Source organism: Enoplosus armatus, chromosome 11 (assembly GCF_043641665.1).
Source record: "Enoplosus armatus isolate fEnoArm2 chromosome 11, fEnoArm2.hap1, whole genome shotgun sequence".
Taxonomy (NCBI): domain Eukaryota; kingdom Metazoa; phylum Chordata; class Actinopteri; order Centrarchiformes; family Enoplosidae; genus Enoplosus; species Enoplosus armatus.
In genome coordinates, this window is record NC_092190.1 from 7,992,305 (window position 1) to 8,005,975 (window position 13,671).

Sequence of the window (13,671 nt, forward strand, 5' to 3'; positions counted from 1 at the left end):
TCAGTAAAGTACAGGATGCAGCCTGGTAAGATGTAGGTGACATTCATTCCTCTAATGGTAAATGCAGTACTCTTGCCTTATTCAAAAGGTTGAAGCCATATCTAGGACATAAATGAATTATATTGAAGCTGCTGCTTAAGTACTGGCCAGAGTGTGAGTGGAGGCCCTCCACTTTAAAGGAGATGTCATCTCAGTGTGGTGTCAGTCCACAGCAAATAATCCGATTTGGGGGCCAATCTGCCTGTAATGCATCAGCAACTGGAAAGGCTCCAGCGCACCCCCCCCACCCCCACCCCTCGGGGGCATGAACGCAAGCATGCACGCCTTCAGACACTCATGCATCCACACTTGGGCTTTCACACACATATGAGGGTATTTCCTTAAATGGAAACCTAAGCATATTAAGATGTCCTTTCCTAAATGGAACTGGTGTCAAGGGCAAAGATACATATGTTAACAATGTGTTTCACATAGGCCTTTCTGGTCCTGTTAGAGTGTGAAGAAGACATCTTTCCACTGTGTTGAATATGGTCATTGATTTGAATCTAATATGATTTGAGTCTGTGTCTAATGTCTATGTCTAATATCTAAAAAAAGACATTGGCTGATTGCTGTTTGCAGGAAGAAATCACAGCAAACCTACAACAGTCAATTGAGAACGCCACATTGGTCCAGGTTGGTTCATGTCGTACTGACTTCTATGGCTACGAGATTAGATCAATGAAAAACGTCCTGTATCTACAATAAAGTGAGACCTTTTTCAAAATTTGAGCTCCAGTCAGCCACTCCTGAGTGATAAGGAGCTGGGGAGGAAGCACCAGCATAGTGCATTTGCAAATGTAACACTGTAGAGAAATGACATGCTACTGTGAACAAAACATTTCATGGAGTGCTTCGCTCTTTCTCTGTAGCCCAAATTAAACGGTGCAGTGGCTTTTTCGCTGCGTCTTGGGAGTATTGGTGAAGCCTCAGGAAAAGCCGTCGGCCCACATTCTGTCTGTGTGTGCAGGCGTTAACTCATCTGAAAAATGAACTAATATGACATGACATGATAGTGTAACTATTTAAGACAGTTTCTCAATGTCGGTTTTTTATCATCAATCAGTATATTTGAACATGACAGGGAGATCAATTAGTCGCCTACTCAGATGCTGACTTATGTGTGGTCAATTATACTTAATTATCAATCTGTCAAAATATGTAACTTCCTTGACATTTAATGCTTAATACTATAATCAAAACAATAAATGATTTAATCATAACACAGAAACTGACGGAAAAGTTCTGTCTCGCCACAGTTAGGAAGCTTAAGGCAGTTATGAGAAGACCAAAAACCTCAATTACTTTATCTCTGCCCCCTGAATACCCTGACTAAATGTCAAGATCATAGAGTCCCTCTGGGCTTAAAGGGGATGATATCAAAAGGCTTTTCTGTTGCTTTATGTTCCACTAAATAACACGGGTCTTTCTCATCATTGTCCTTCTCTGTGTTCACTCCGGCCTTTAAGTTCGCCTTCTATACCATGGCGCAGATAGCCAGTGACCTCACCCTATTCCCAGAGTTCAAAGCACTAGCCTGTGAGCCTCCATTGTACTGAATCACGAGGATGGCCCAATCTGTGTTTAATATTGAACTTCAAACACCTCACAGACGCTGCATTGCTGCCTCTTGGAGAAAGAGAAGGAAAAAAAAACACTTCCAGACTGTTTTTACAGATTAGGATAATTACAAGTCTGTTAAAATTGTTATACACCAAAGATTACTGTGGAAAACCAGCTGTGGTGTTTAATCTCTTTGCAAAGTACTACAGTTAATAGTTGGTTAAATACAATGTGTACTGTACACTGAAGCTCCGTTCAACAGTACAATATCATTAAAGACATATCAAGAAGGAGAGCAAAATATGCAAATCAGAGCACTTACAGCCACCAACATCAAAGCAGTCACAATGAAGCCAGCCACAAATAGAACAAAAGCATTAGTTGCAATAAGACTTGGCCCAGGGGTAAGTTAGGGCACAAACGGTTGTTGTTGATTCTTGTGGCGATAAGCTTGCTTTAGCATCACCACCGCCTATGTACATATACCAGTGGAGTGGATTTAATCGCACTAATTAGAATGCACTCAAGGCAAAATGCAACATCTACTGGAATAATCTGAGAGAAAAGATCTCCACTCCAATTTATTCTCCCCCTCTTGGTTTCCGGGGGTTGAGCACAGGATCTGTTTTTGGTAAACGAGTGAGCGGCTGGTGTCTGGTGGTTGGGTGCATGTGTCACATTGGACTGGTTGCCATTTCGAGGACAAGCTGCGGGGAGGCCACTGGTAGGGAGGTTGTGTATGTGTGTAAATGAGTGTGTGTGTGTGTGACAGAAAGAAAGAGAGGGATAGAAAAGACCCAGACAGAGTGAATGTGAGTCAGTGAGTCTTAGCAACAATGACAGAGCGCTACAGACTAAGACCAGACCATACCTGTGGGTGGGATCATGCCAGGGGACATGAGGCCAGGGACTGAGTGGGGCATGATGTGGGGGTTCTCCGGCGATGTCACACTCTGGGTCCTCTTCGGAGGCCGACCGGGTCTGGAGCTAAAACACCGGGCAGACAAGGAGGAGAACGTGGGTGAGAGACGAGGAGGAGACTGGCAGGGGGAGGAGGAGGGGTTGTGTGGGTGGTGGTGGTGGCAGCGGCGGGGGGGTGTTAACATTTGGTGCACTCCAGAATGCAATTCCATTCCAAATAGCTAACATGTACTGTAAATAAATTTCTTTTCAAGGACAGTTGCTTTCTGCAGCTCAACATAATAGACTTCCATAACTAATTAGATTACACGGTGAATTCATTTCCTTTATTGAAGATCAACCACTTTTTGATGCATAATTCATAACCCGTACCTCGTTACCTGTTCCTCCGTATTAATATCCCCACACTATTTGAATTGCCTCGTTTGCATATGCTAAAATCCAGCGCGCGGCCCTCGGCCTGGAAATTACATGTTAACTTGTTATAATTATTGCAGTCAGGCCACTATTGATTTATGAGACTTTTAAAAACCAAATATGTGTAGTTCTGGTAATGAATGATATTTTAAGGTTCTTCAGGAAATTAAAAGGCAATGGCTGCCTTAGGAAATGTTCTGCTTGCTTGATTTAATGCGTGCCTTAGCTGGAAGGTGGTATGACAGAGTGATTCAGACCTGTTGGACGGTTCTGATGGGGGAGTTTTATTACACCAAACGAGGGGCACAGATCCAGCCGTGATAAATGACTGTGCCACCTTACTGTGGAGGAGAAAAGGCCTTCAAAGCAGATACACCTCTGACTTTCCACACATCTTACTCATTCACTTATTAATACAGCTTCGAGTTGCAATCAATACCTACTTTGTTGGCTCATAGTTACAAAGAAAAGCCTATAGGGTGAAAAAAAAAAACGCAATGAGCATATAATGAGGGAGTGTATAGAGGTATATTCTTTATGAACAAGGAGCTGGATGTCTCAGCTGAAGATGAATTATGGTGACTTGACACAGGTGACATATTGGCTTCATACATTATTTCACATACAATAGTCTATTTTCAAGCTTTACCAGGATACTAAGTCCTCTCTAATGTGAACTGAGTTTAATCCATCTTTAAAACACCAAAGGGTTTCCGTAGCGTGATGTAACTGTGAGAGGAAACCTGGACAAACAGGAGTAAATTTCACAAAGACGGGACAGGGCAGGAAATCAAACCTGGGACGTGTTGGCTGAGCTTCTGTCCGGCCCTTTTAGAGGAGTGCATTCAAGTTCATTTTATTCTATTAATAAGGTTTGAAGGGGTGTGCCAACATCCTTACACAGTAATGCGATTGTCAAGTTTCTTATAAGGTGTAATTTATTTTGTCTAATCCCGAGAAAAATCTCTCCACAAATATATCTTACTAGGTACTAATTATTTTGATGATACATTACTGTAATCACAAGAATTAATTTACTGTTTACTTGTTTATTACTTTGTCTGGTTTTGAATCTTTGGCATGATTACTGACTTATGTTTGTTTTTTTTTTAGGAGCTGTTTATAACCAACAAAGATTTAAAATCAAACAAATCAATGTAACCAACTCATGAGCTGTGTTTTTTTAACAACGATGTCTCATTCTGGACTTAACAACCACTACAGTATATGAAGCTGTTCATGTTACAGTACATTTCACTACATTTCCCAAAGGCAGTATCTACAGAGTGATGCAGTGTTTTAGTTCTGATACCACACAGCCTTAGTAGTCGAATTTATTCAGCCGTGCCTTGTGAGGTTTATTTACCTCAGTCCTGCTAATAGAGTGCACTCGCTCTATCTGTCTGAATGTGCTGACTCTCTCATATGCCGGCTCTGGAGGTTTTAGGACTAAAAGCAGACCTTCACCCAACTGTGTCCCTTTGGAGGGAAAATACAAGTGATAGAAAGAAGTAGCGAGAGGGGGAGCGAACGACAGAAAGTGAGAGGGAGGTAGAGAGGGAGAGAGAGAGAGGGGCAGAAAGAGAAATGAGTGCCCGCTCAACCTAGGAACGTCTGGAAATGTAATTCCTATTTCTATAGAAGCACCTCTTTGATCTTATGAGAGGGAGAGATCGCACACAGTTTTGCTGTCATCACTTTCACTTGTACTCTGGCTGAATTATTTATGAAAGACCTCAATAGAGGGTATGTGATGGGTAAAAGGCTTTTTTACCAACAATACTAAAAGCAAAAAGGCCCTCAAATGGACAAAAAAATGTCACATCAACCTTAGATCATGTCAAAGGATGTGAACCCAGGTACAAAGACCCAGTTAAGTAAAGGTAATGTTTAGATAGGCCGCAAGAGAATCTGTCTGTGTGTTTGAAGGGATAACATTTCAGTTACTCTCTGCACACCAATAACACTGGCTGGCCATGAAAGCAATACACCAACTGAAAAGGAGCTTTGAACTGAGGAACCTCCGAGCTACAGGAAAGCCTCTCAGAAGTTAAGGTTATCGTCTGCTTTTCTTATGACATTTAGGTGCATAAATGTACATTTAGGTGTATAAATGTACAAAAACAGCATACACTTCATTATAGAGTGAGTCATGACTATTTTCCTCTTTTATTCAACGCTTTCACAGCCTTGTGATTCACGTCGTTTTGCGTAATGTTTCTTAATAATATGTAATGTTGTATGAAACGCCACAGCTGAGGCATGCATGCTAACATCAGTGCAGATCTGCTATGGTCAGAGCCATCCAGGCTAATACGCTGGGTCCAGAGAGGAACCCAACCTGGCCTCAAACAAAAGAGCCAGGCTATTTATCAAGCAGCAGATGCTGATTCCCTAAATAGCCTGGCACAGAAACTGCTCCAAACTAGGCCATTATTGCAAAAAAAAAAAAAAGATAGCACAACTGGATTTATGATTGGAATTTTTGGTACTTCTCATGTCTTTTACGCTGTTTTCTTTTCTAATCTTTCTTGCCGTCTTTTCATTTTCTCTTCTCTACTTTAAAATGTAAAAATAAGAACCTCTGGGCTTAAAATTGGACTTATTTGGACAATATTATTTCTGTATTGGAGGTCAATCATGAAAGAATTTTATTCCCTGCTTTATTTATATTTATACTAAAGATATTCAGGGCCCTCATATCTCTGGCTTCAATTAAGGAAACAAAATAGGCCCCACCAGCTTTGGGCTGGGGCCACAAATATGTTACACATCTATTCTCTCTTTTTTGTTTCGCTACCATGGTGAAAAGAAAATAGCGGTGAACTTTCCCTGAACCAGACTTCCTTTAATGGCCCGGCCGTGTGTTGACCCAGCAGAGTCGGCTGGAACCTGATACTATCCAACACACTACGCTGTGCAGGCAATCAGATTACACAGGGCCCAACAATACACTCCACACGAGTCCAATTTCAGCGCTACAATGCAATAAAAGCACAATAATTAAATTCACGTTCTCACCCCGTTTACAGGAAGCCAACACAGGGTGATAGGCATAATAAGAGGTATAATATCGCATGAGATATCAGGACGGTTTTTGATCTCATGGCAAAATTCTGACATCTCACTATCAGACTCTTTTCTGTCGACGGAAGCAGTGACTGAGATCTTATTACCCAGAACGCCGTTAATGCAGCGATTATGATCTGTTATAAATCAATTGAAACCACAAATGTAATGTTTAGCCCAAGTGAGCACACTCCCTTAGTGGATTTAGTTACGCACAAAAGTCGTCTGCTCCTCCCATCTTCGGATATCTTTAGGAATTCAACCTGATTATGTCAATAGTGACTCCAGTTTGCAGAGAAAGAGCATAATATTATTTCCTGGTGGTTATGATTGAGCCATTAACCTTTTATCTCAGTCTTTTGTTTGACGTTTCTAAAAGGTAAGGATGAAGATATTTATTCCATTTCCGCCCAGTCGGCCAAAACAAGCGAGTGAATCATTCCGTCTGGGGCTTGTGTAAACAAAAGGCCTCTCCAGGTCTCTGCCAATCAGGCCTTATAAAATATTAACCCAATGTCATTGCCCTTTTAAAATCTCTCACCTAGAATTCCCTAATTGTTCCTTTTCTTTATCTCTCCAGTGCAGAGAGTAAATAAATTAACAAAATAGCTTTTATCGCCCCGAGTAACCTTTTAACTGAAGGATTATCTGGGGTTTATTTTTCATTTCTCTCACAGCGATAGCAGAGCATGCCCCATTGATTGGTTTGCTGGGGTGGTGACCAGCCATGAAAACAAGGTCTTATTGATAAAACAAAGCAGCTCCTTACCTTTTAAGTGCCAGGTCAGGCAGAAATTCAGAGGCCTCAGACCATCAGGGGCCTGAATATGCTGAGGTTTTTTTTTATTTGGTTCAATCAAACAGTTTAACAATATGCACGCAACTCCCATGAGAGGTTAACTATGTTTGTTGAAAGACAGGGATAACATGGCTGTGGTGTATTACTACCAATTTAAAATCCCCACAGATAAGATAACAGGGTCGGTCGAGGCGAAAAGACGAAATGTTTAATTTTAATTCTAGAAATCAGTTATTTTAGAAACAAGCTCTGCTGTTTGTTTTCTCCGCTTTGAAGAAAAAGCTGCCTTATGGCAATAAAAGCAAGATTGACATGCAAGCATTAAACTTTTATTCAAGCTACAGTGTAGAGTCAAAAAGGAACAAACGCTGATTTCCCACTGTGGGTTTGTGGTGATAACATATATGTCTAATTAATTGTAGGCTGATTTGAATGTGGTCTCAGTTCTCTGGTTCCCACCTTGACCAGCAGCCTTTAACAATAATGTTAGCACAGAAGCACAGATAACATCCCTGCCTATGCAAACTATCAGATGAGGAACCAACAAGTATTTTATTAATCATCTACATGTTTCCATTTGAAGAGGATATCCTTTTTTAAACTCGAAACATCTAACATTAAACATTATTTAAAAACTAATCAGCAACCATTTTATAATTGATTAATCATTTAAGAACTTAATCAAGCAAAAATGTCAAGCATTCTCTGGTTTTGCATCCTAAATGGTCACATTTGCTGCTTTCCAGTTTTTGTATGAATGAAAACCAAATATTTTATGTGGGTTTTAGTCTGGATGGACAAAAGCCATTTTTCACTTTTCTTCTAGACCAAACAATTAATAAATTATTTTTTAAAAATAATTGTCAGATTAATTGATAATAGCAATGTGACATAACAGTCATAATACTTTGACAAAACAAAGCCACAGAAAATGACAGGAATATATGTTGCCTTCAACAAAAAGGAGGGGGGGTGATTTATATTTCCTGCTGACCTTGGCAGTCTATTGGTTGTGATGATCATAATCTCAGAGTCACAGTGTGATACATGGGAATGTATTCACTCATCCATCTTTTTCATGCATCCATCTATCCTCACCCTCATCTTGTATCTGTATTTGCATTGAACCTATTCTTGGATTATCTCAATCAGCTTCCCCTTGCACCTGTCAAACACCGCCTCGCACAGGTAGCCACATCGCGCTTATCTGATCTAGATAGCTGGATTACAGCGAGTTTGTGAGTGCGAGGAGAGAAAAAAAAAAAACGCACTTTTATTTATTAGGGGTAGGAACAGCTGCATCCGCCTGCAAACTGTGAACCTTTGTTACGGAACAATATATCACAGATCAAATGGTGTGAAATCAAAGGCGGGAGAGAGTTAGCATCAATCCCACTAAAACCCCTTTTAAAGTGCTGTCTGTGCTCTGATCCCTGTGTGGACTAATGTGTAGGGTTGAGATCAGTAGTAGTTGGGAGAGTGGGTGTCTTCCTGGTGCCTTTGTCTGGGCTCAGGCCTGATTAGAACCACGCTGGGTGAGACCATCACACAGTCTGATGGCACGGAGGAACTTGGAGCCAGTCACTCTCCTTCCCCTTCCCCTGTCCTCAAGCCTGTGTCAAAAAACCACAGCCAGACTCCAGGAGAAATCCACTGTTACAGTAGCTACAAAGAGCTTACCCTTGTAATCACATTCTATTAGAGGTGTTTGAAGCCTCTCAGCTGTGAAATAGAATCTAAAAAAGATCTAAAACACGATAAATTGCTGATTATTCCCATGCATCATTAATGTTAAAAGCTGATTTCATAATTGTATGTCCCGTAACTACAGAGTCCAGGATTGTTTAGTATCACATCAACAGACTGTGATAATGAGTAAGCAGACTTCCTACACCACGGGAACTGATGAGGAAAGCCTAATTGGTTGACTTTTCCATGCCTAATGGATGATTCCCTTAATTAAAAAGATACTGTACCAAATGTTAGAAATCAGATAGCGCTTAAAGTAAATGCAGTTAATCAAATGTATGAGAATGAGCAGTTCCAGGAAAGCCTAAATGAGATTGGTAGATATGATTTTGCTCCAATATTTATTAATTGCAAGTGCCTTTGGTTAGCAAAACAGAACAGGTCTTATCTTCAAACTGCGAGGAAATTTCATCTAACCACTCTCACTGATCTCTCTTTTTCATGAACTGCGATGCATATGAAACAAGTCTTCAAAACAAGGCTTTAAAAACTTACCCAGTCAGGGTGCCTTTGAGGATATTTAATTAAAATCTAATCCTGCATTCATTAAGGCTCACATAAATTAAGCTGTCATTCATAAGATTTATGGATTCTCATTTGCATATTGCATACAATTCATCAATTACTCAAGTATGAAAGGAGCGCATTTCCCTTGGAGCTGCCTGCTAGCCTGCCAACATTTGAAATGAGAGAAAGAGCACGACTGTCAGGCATTCACTGCAAACTTTTCCCCACAATGTCTGTGCACTGATTAATCTCATTTTCTAGGCATCCCTTACAAGATTGTACACAGTCCAGCTGCACTTTTCAATTATTTCTCCTGTCCTCTCAACTAACTTTGAAAGCAGGACAGGCTAAATGTGGACTGGGGGCTACTTTAGTCTTTATGTATATAACATGTCTTTTTGCCAGGGTAATCATAAATTAGAGAGAGGGGTTTTAGAGATCCTAATGGAAAGGAAATGTAGTAATTTTATTGCAAATCCCATCAGGCAAATATTCTGCATGCTATAATAGCATATTTCCTGTCACATTTAGAGAGGAACACATCCAGCAGGCATTCTGACAGAGGGAGAAAGAGCGAGAAAAAGATAGGGGGGAGGGTGGACGGATGAGAGAGAGAGAGTTGCAGAGAGAAAACAAAAGAGAGGGGGAGAATCTTAGTGCTAAACACATAAAAACTCCCTTTTTGGACGTGAGGCTATGGGAAACACAGTATGGAGTAAGTGCTTAAATCAAGCGAAGCGTGAACGCATCTAAGATAAAAGGTCAGGCAAAAACAAACAGACCACTCGCGAGGACGAATGGAATTAATTGACTCATTAATATGCATGGCTAATAAAGCTCAAAATCCTAAAACAAAAATCATTGTCAACCATTCCCTTTTAATGGCTCTTATTTTCAGCTTGAGAAGAGCTAGTCTACAGGGTGTATCAATCTTAGGAGGGGTGGAGTTCCTCCACCAAACAGGCTTGGGGTAACCTCGGTGTTGTATGCTCATGTCCTCCCCAGCAGACAAAGGCAGAGTTGTTCTGGTAGAGGGATTAATTGAGAATTAATCCCAGTTTCTGGCAGTGGAACAGACCGGCAGTTAGAAGTGAAAGTCATCCTGAAGGGTAGTTAATTGGTTCCCCATAGCAAAAGCTTTGGAGAACAGAAATCAAGCTGCATTTTCATTAATCCTCCCCATTGTTTTGTGAAATTGTTGTGGAGAGTGACTTCAGATAGAGTCAATAGTTAAGGCTTTTAATTTGCTTTTAATTCTGCCAGTGGGGTGACAATTAACAAACCCCAAAGAACAATAGCTGTGAAAATAATGCGTTCGATTGACTCTAAATGACTCTGAAATCAAAAACCGATAAGCAATTAATATACTGTACTCTACAAATGGTAAGTACCTCCAACATGCTTGATGCACTCCATCTCGCTCGGTCTGTCCCTCCAGCTCTCTCCCTCTCTCTCTCTATCACTCTCTCACCACTAAAGCTTTTGAACTTTGGGAATAGCACCACCAGATTGTCGGATATGATTAATTTCAGGTCTAAATGGACACAACAGACAGAAAGGGTGATGTAATCATAACGTGAGGAGTCACAGTGACTAACAGCAGAGGTGGAGGAGGAAGACAAAGCAGAGAAAAAGAGAGACAGAGCATAAGGGAGGAGAGATGTAGACAGAGAGACAGCAACGACTCACAAACACACTCCAAGTTCAAGCTAAACAGGAAGACCATGGTGATTAGCATTAATTGCACTGAGGATTGGAATCCTGTGTGAAACATTAAACAAAAATTATCTACTGTTTATTCACTTTTTTTTTTCTCCTGATTTTCTTTTTTTTTTTTCAATAATTAATGAAAAGTAAATACTTGGAGGAGTCCAAAAATGATCTAGGGAGGAAAAGAAGTGTTTACATAATCAGGAAAAATGTTCCTGTCTTCTCTCTCTCTCTCCCTCTCTCTGTATACATGGAAAGGTTAGGGCTCGAGCCTGTTTCTCACTGTTTCCCCATCAGAAGTAACAGTGTCTGTTCCCCCGAGTGTCGACTGCTGTGAGAGTGTTTGCATATTTAGATACAAGCAGTCCTGTTTATGCAGCCCCACTCTCTGCTGCTCAAGTTCACTCCAACGCAAGCCCTGATCAATTTGGCCAGCTGTGCTTTAAATGCTGTTTACAACAATAACATTGCGGCTAACAGAGCAGAGCCTAGCGTGCAAGCACACTTCCCAGAGAGAGAGAGAGGGAGAGAGAGAGAGAGAGAGAGAGAGAGAGACAACTTCAGAGGGAGCCCCCGGCCTGCACATTCCCAGACGAGCATTTGTACTGAGTTAAAGACGAATCAAAGTCCGACTCCTCTGCAAGACACGGAAGAATTGGATTCCGTCTGTGTACATCTCTGTGATCCTCCCGGAAGAATCTCTGACTACAAGCAAAGAGAGGAAATAACAGGAACTCAAACTAGAGTCCCACCCTGAAGTGGGGCAAATTGAAGGTGGCACGTACCAGTTACAGGCTTTATTCCTGATGAGTGACTGGCACTGAGCACAAAACATAATGTCAGGCTCACTGAAATCCCCACATAAATAACAATTGCCTTCGACAAGCTGCGGTGCGTTTCGCAAATAACTCAGTTTGGGTGAGATACTACTTTCCTTGAGACTTCAGATTTCTCTTAAAAGCTTCATAAGAGATAGAAAAAAAAAACTCCATTTAAGCCTGGCAGGAGAGCAAATAGGCCTGCTCAGCAGATAGCAGTGAAGCTGCTGGTGTCCTCTTGCTTGATGATATAATTCTTAATGTACAGCCTGACTAGACATAAATCTTACCCAAGCATCACCTCACCTGAATTCTTTTCTCCCCCTCTCTCTCTTTCTCTCTCTCTCATGATGAATTGTTTGCTACATCTCGGAGACTAAAACCCTTCAACCTCTTCAAACCCGGGTTTCTAATAACGCGTAGGTGTTGGGGAGAGGTGACAGCATGATGAATATCACAACAGACAGCTCCAATATGGGACAATTTTACCAGATCGATATCTCACTGCAATATCAGAGAAAAGGAGCTGATATTAGTCTACACAGTGTATTACAGATGGGGTACATTTCTTCTCTCTGCACTCCCAGTGAACCTAGGCTATATTTCATCCATGTCGGCAATGGTTTACACACTCACAAATGCTCTGGAAACTAATCATAGCATGGTAGCCACGCCAGATGCATCTGCTTAAAATTATCCATATGTGTGACGCACCCATAACCCCTTGTTCAGCGCGGCGATGGACTTGCAAATAAACTGTGAATCACATTAGAGGATGTTACAGACCATTATTTCTAGTGAGAACAAATGTTTCGTCACATTCTAATAGAGAGATCACGGGTCTCATGTGGGAGATGCGGCAGCTTTTGAAAGGAAAGCTGAGGCAAAAAGGGTTTCTCACATTTGAAAAGAAAAACATGAGAACCACATAGTCACACAAACAGTAAAAGTTTGAATATTTGCTGCAGATATCAGTAACTACCACCATTTCACATCAGGTACAATATCAATGTGAGTGAATATGTTCATACAGGAATTTCACTTTTCTTTTAAAACAAAAACAGTGAAACTAATTAGGTCCACAATTATTAAAAAAAAAAGAAAAAAATAGGGTAAAACAAATTCTAAATGATTTCTTTTATGGCTTTTGGTGTGATTACAACTTTTGTGCTTAATAAATCTTAAGTCCAAGTAAACTGTTTTTTTAATGAAATGGTACATACATATCTGTGTGCGTGTGTGTCATTAGAGGACTGAGTTTAATTTGCAGTAAATTATGGTTCAGGGGATTCATCACAGTACAAACATTTGTTGAGCCCTGGATGAATAAATCAATCACAAACACTCGCTGACAAATTAACTGACACAATTCTCTTTGTCAAGCTCCGTGCGAAACAACGTGGTCAAGTAACGTGTGCCTGCAGAAATAGAATGAGACACCTTTTACTTCCAAGGGAGACAGATGCATATAGGGAGAGAGAGAGAGAGAGAGAGAGAGAGAGAGAGAGAGAAGGAATGACAGAGAGACTGAAGGAGAGAGTGCAGACGTTGCTAATGCTTAATATCTTCTCTCTCCAGGGGGCCAGGGCTGAGGGCCCCTCTGCTGTCAGCTGCAATAGGACCAGCCTTTTTGTGAGTGCCCAAGGTTCCTTAAGGGCTATTAATGGAACACAGTATCCCTTGTGCAGGGAACTTGTCAGTGTTTCATTAGAGACTGATAAACATATAATACATAAATGTCAAACAGTGTGTGTGCAGTGCGATGCAGCGGCGGGAGGGGAACAGGATTTTGGGATTGCAGTACTACAGTCATTCCCATGCTCTACACTGACAATATTAATGATTTCACAAAGAGGGAGGAGTGCGGGGGACACATCAAGACCTGTGGAGCATGCTGTTGGCATCACAGAGAGGAAGTCTATAACTAGGGTGCAGCTTGGCAAACACTGAGTTGTATTATAGTCCTGAATGCTGATCTGAGTAAAGAAACGTATTTTTGGGTCGATATCTAGCCAAGATGAGACAAGCTGGCATATCTCTGTTGTTCTCTTCTAGCAGACTGAGTCCAAAAGTACAAGA

The 13,671-nt window shown here is 41.0% G+C and overlaps 1 protein-coding gene across 3 annotated transcripts in view; it reads right to left on the bottom strand.

Annotated features, from left to right (window-relative positions):
* dachd (dachshund d) overlaps positions 1-13,671 on the bottom strand; it is a 90,944-nt gene that overhangs the window by 41,029 nt on the left and 36,244 nt on the right. For all 3 annotated transcript variants that reach the window (XM_070914515.1, XM_070914514.1, XM_070914513.1), the window contains exon 2: positions 2,474-2,589. In XM_070914515.1, the coding sequence (XP_070770616.1) occupies positions 2,474-2,589 (116 nt within the window). The remainder of the gene's footprint in view (positions 1-2,473; positions 2,590-13,671) is intronic.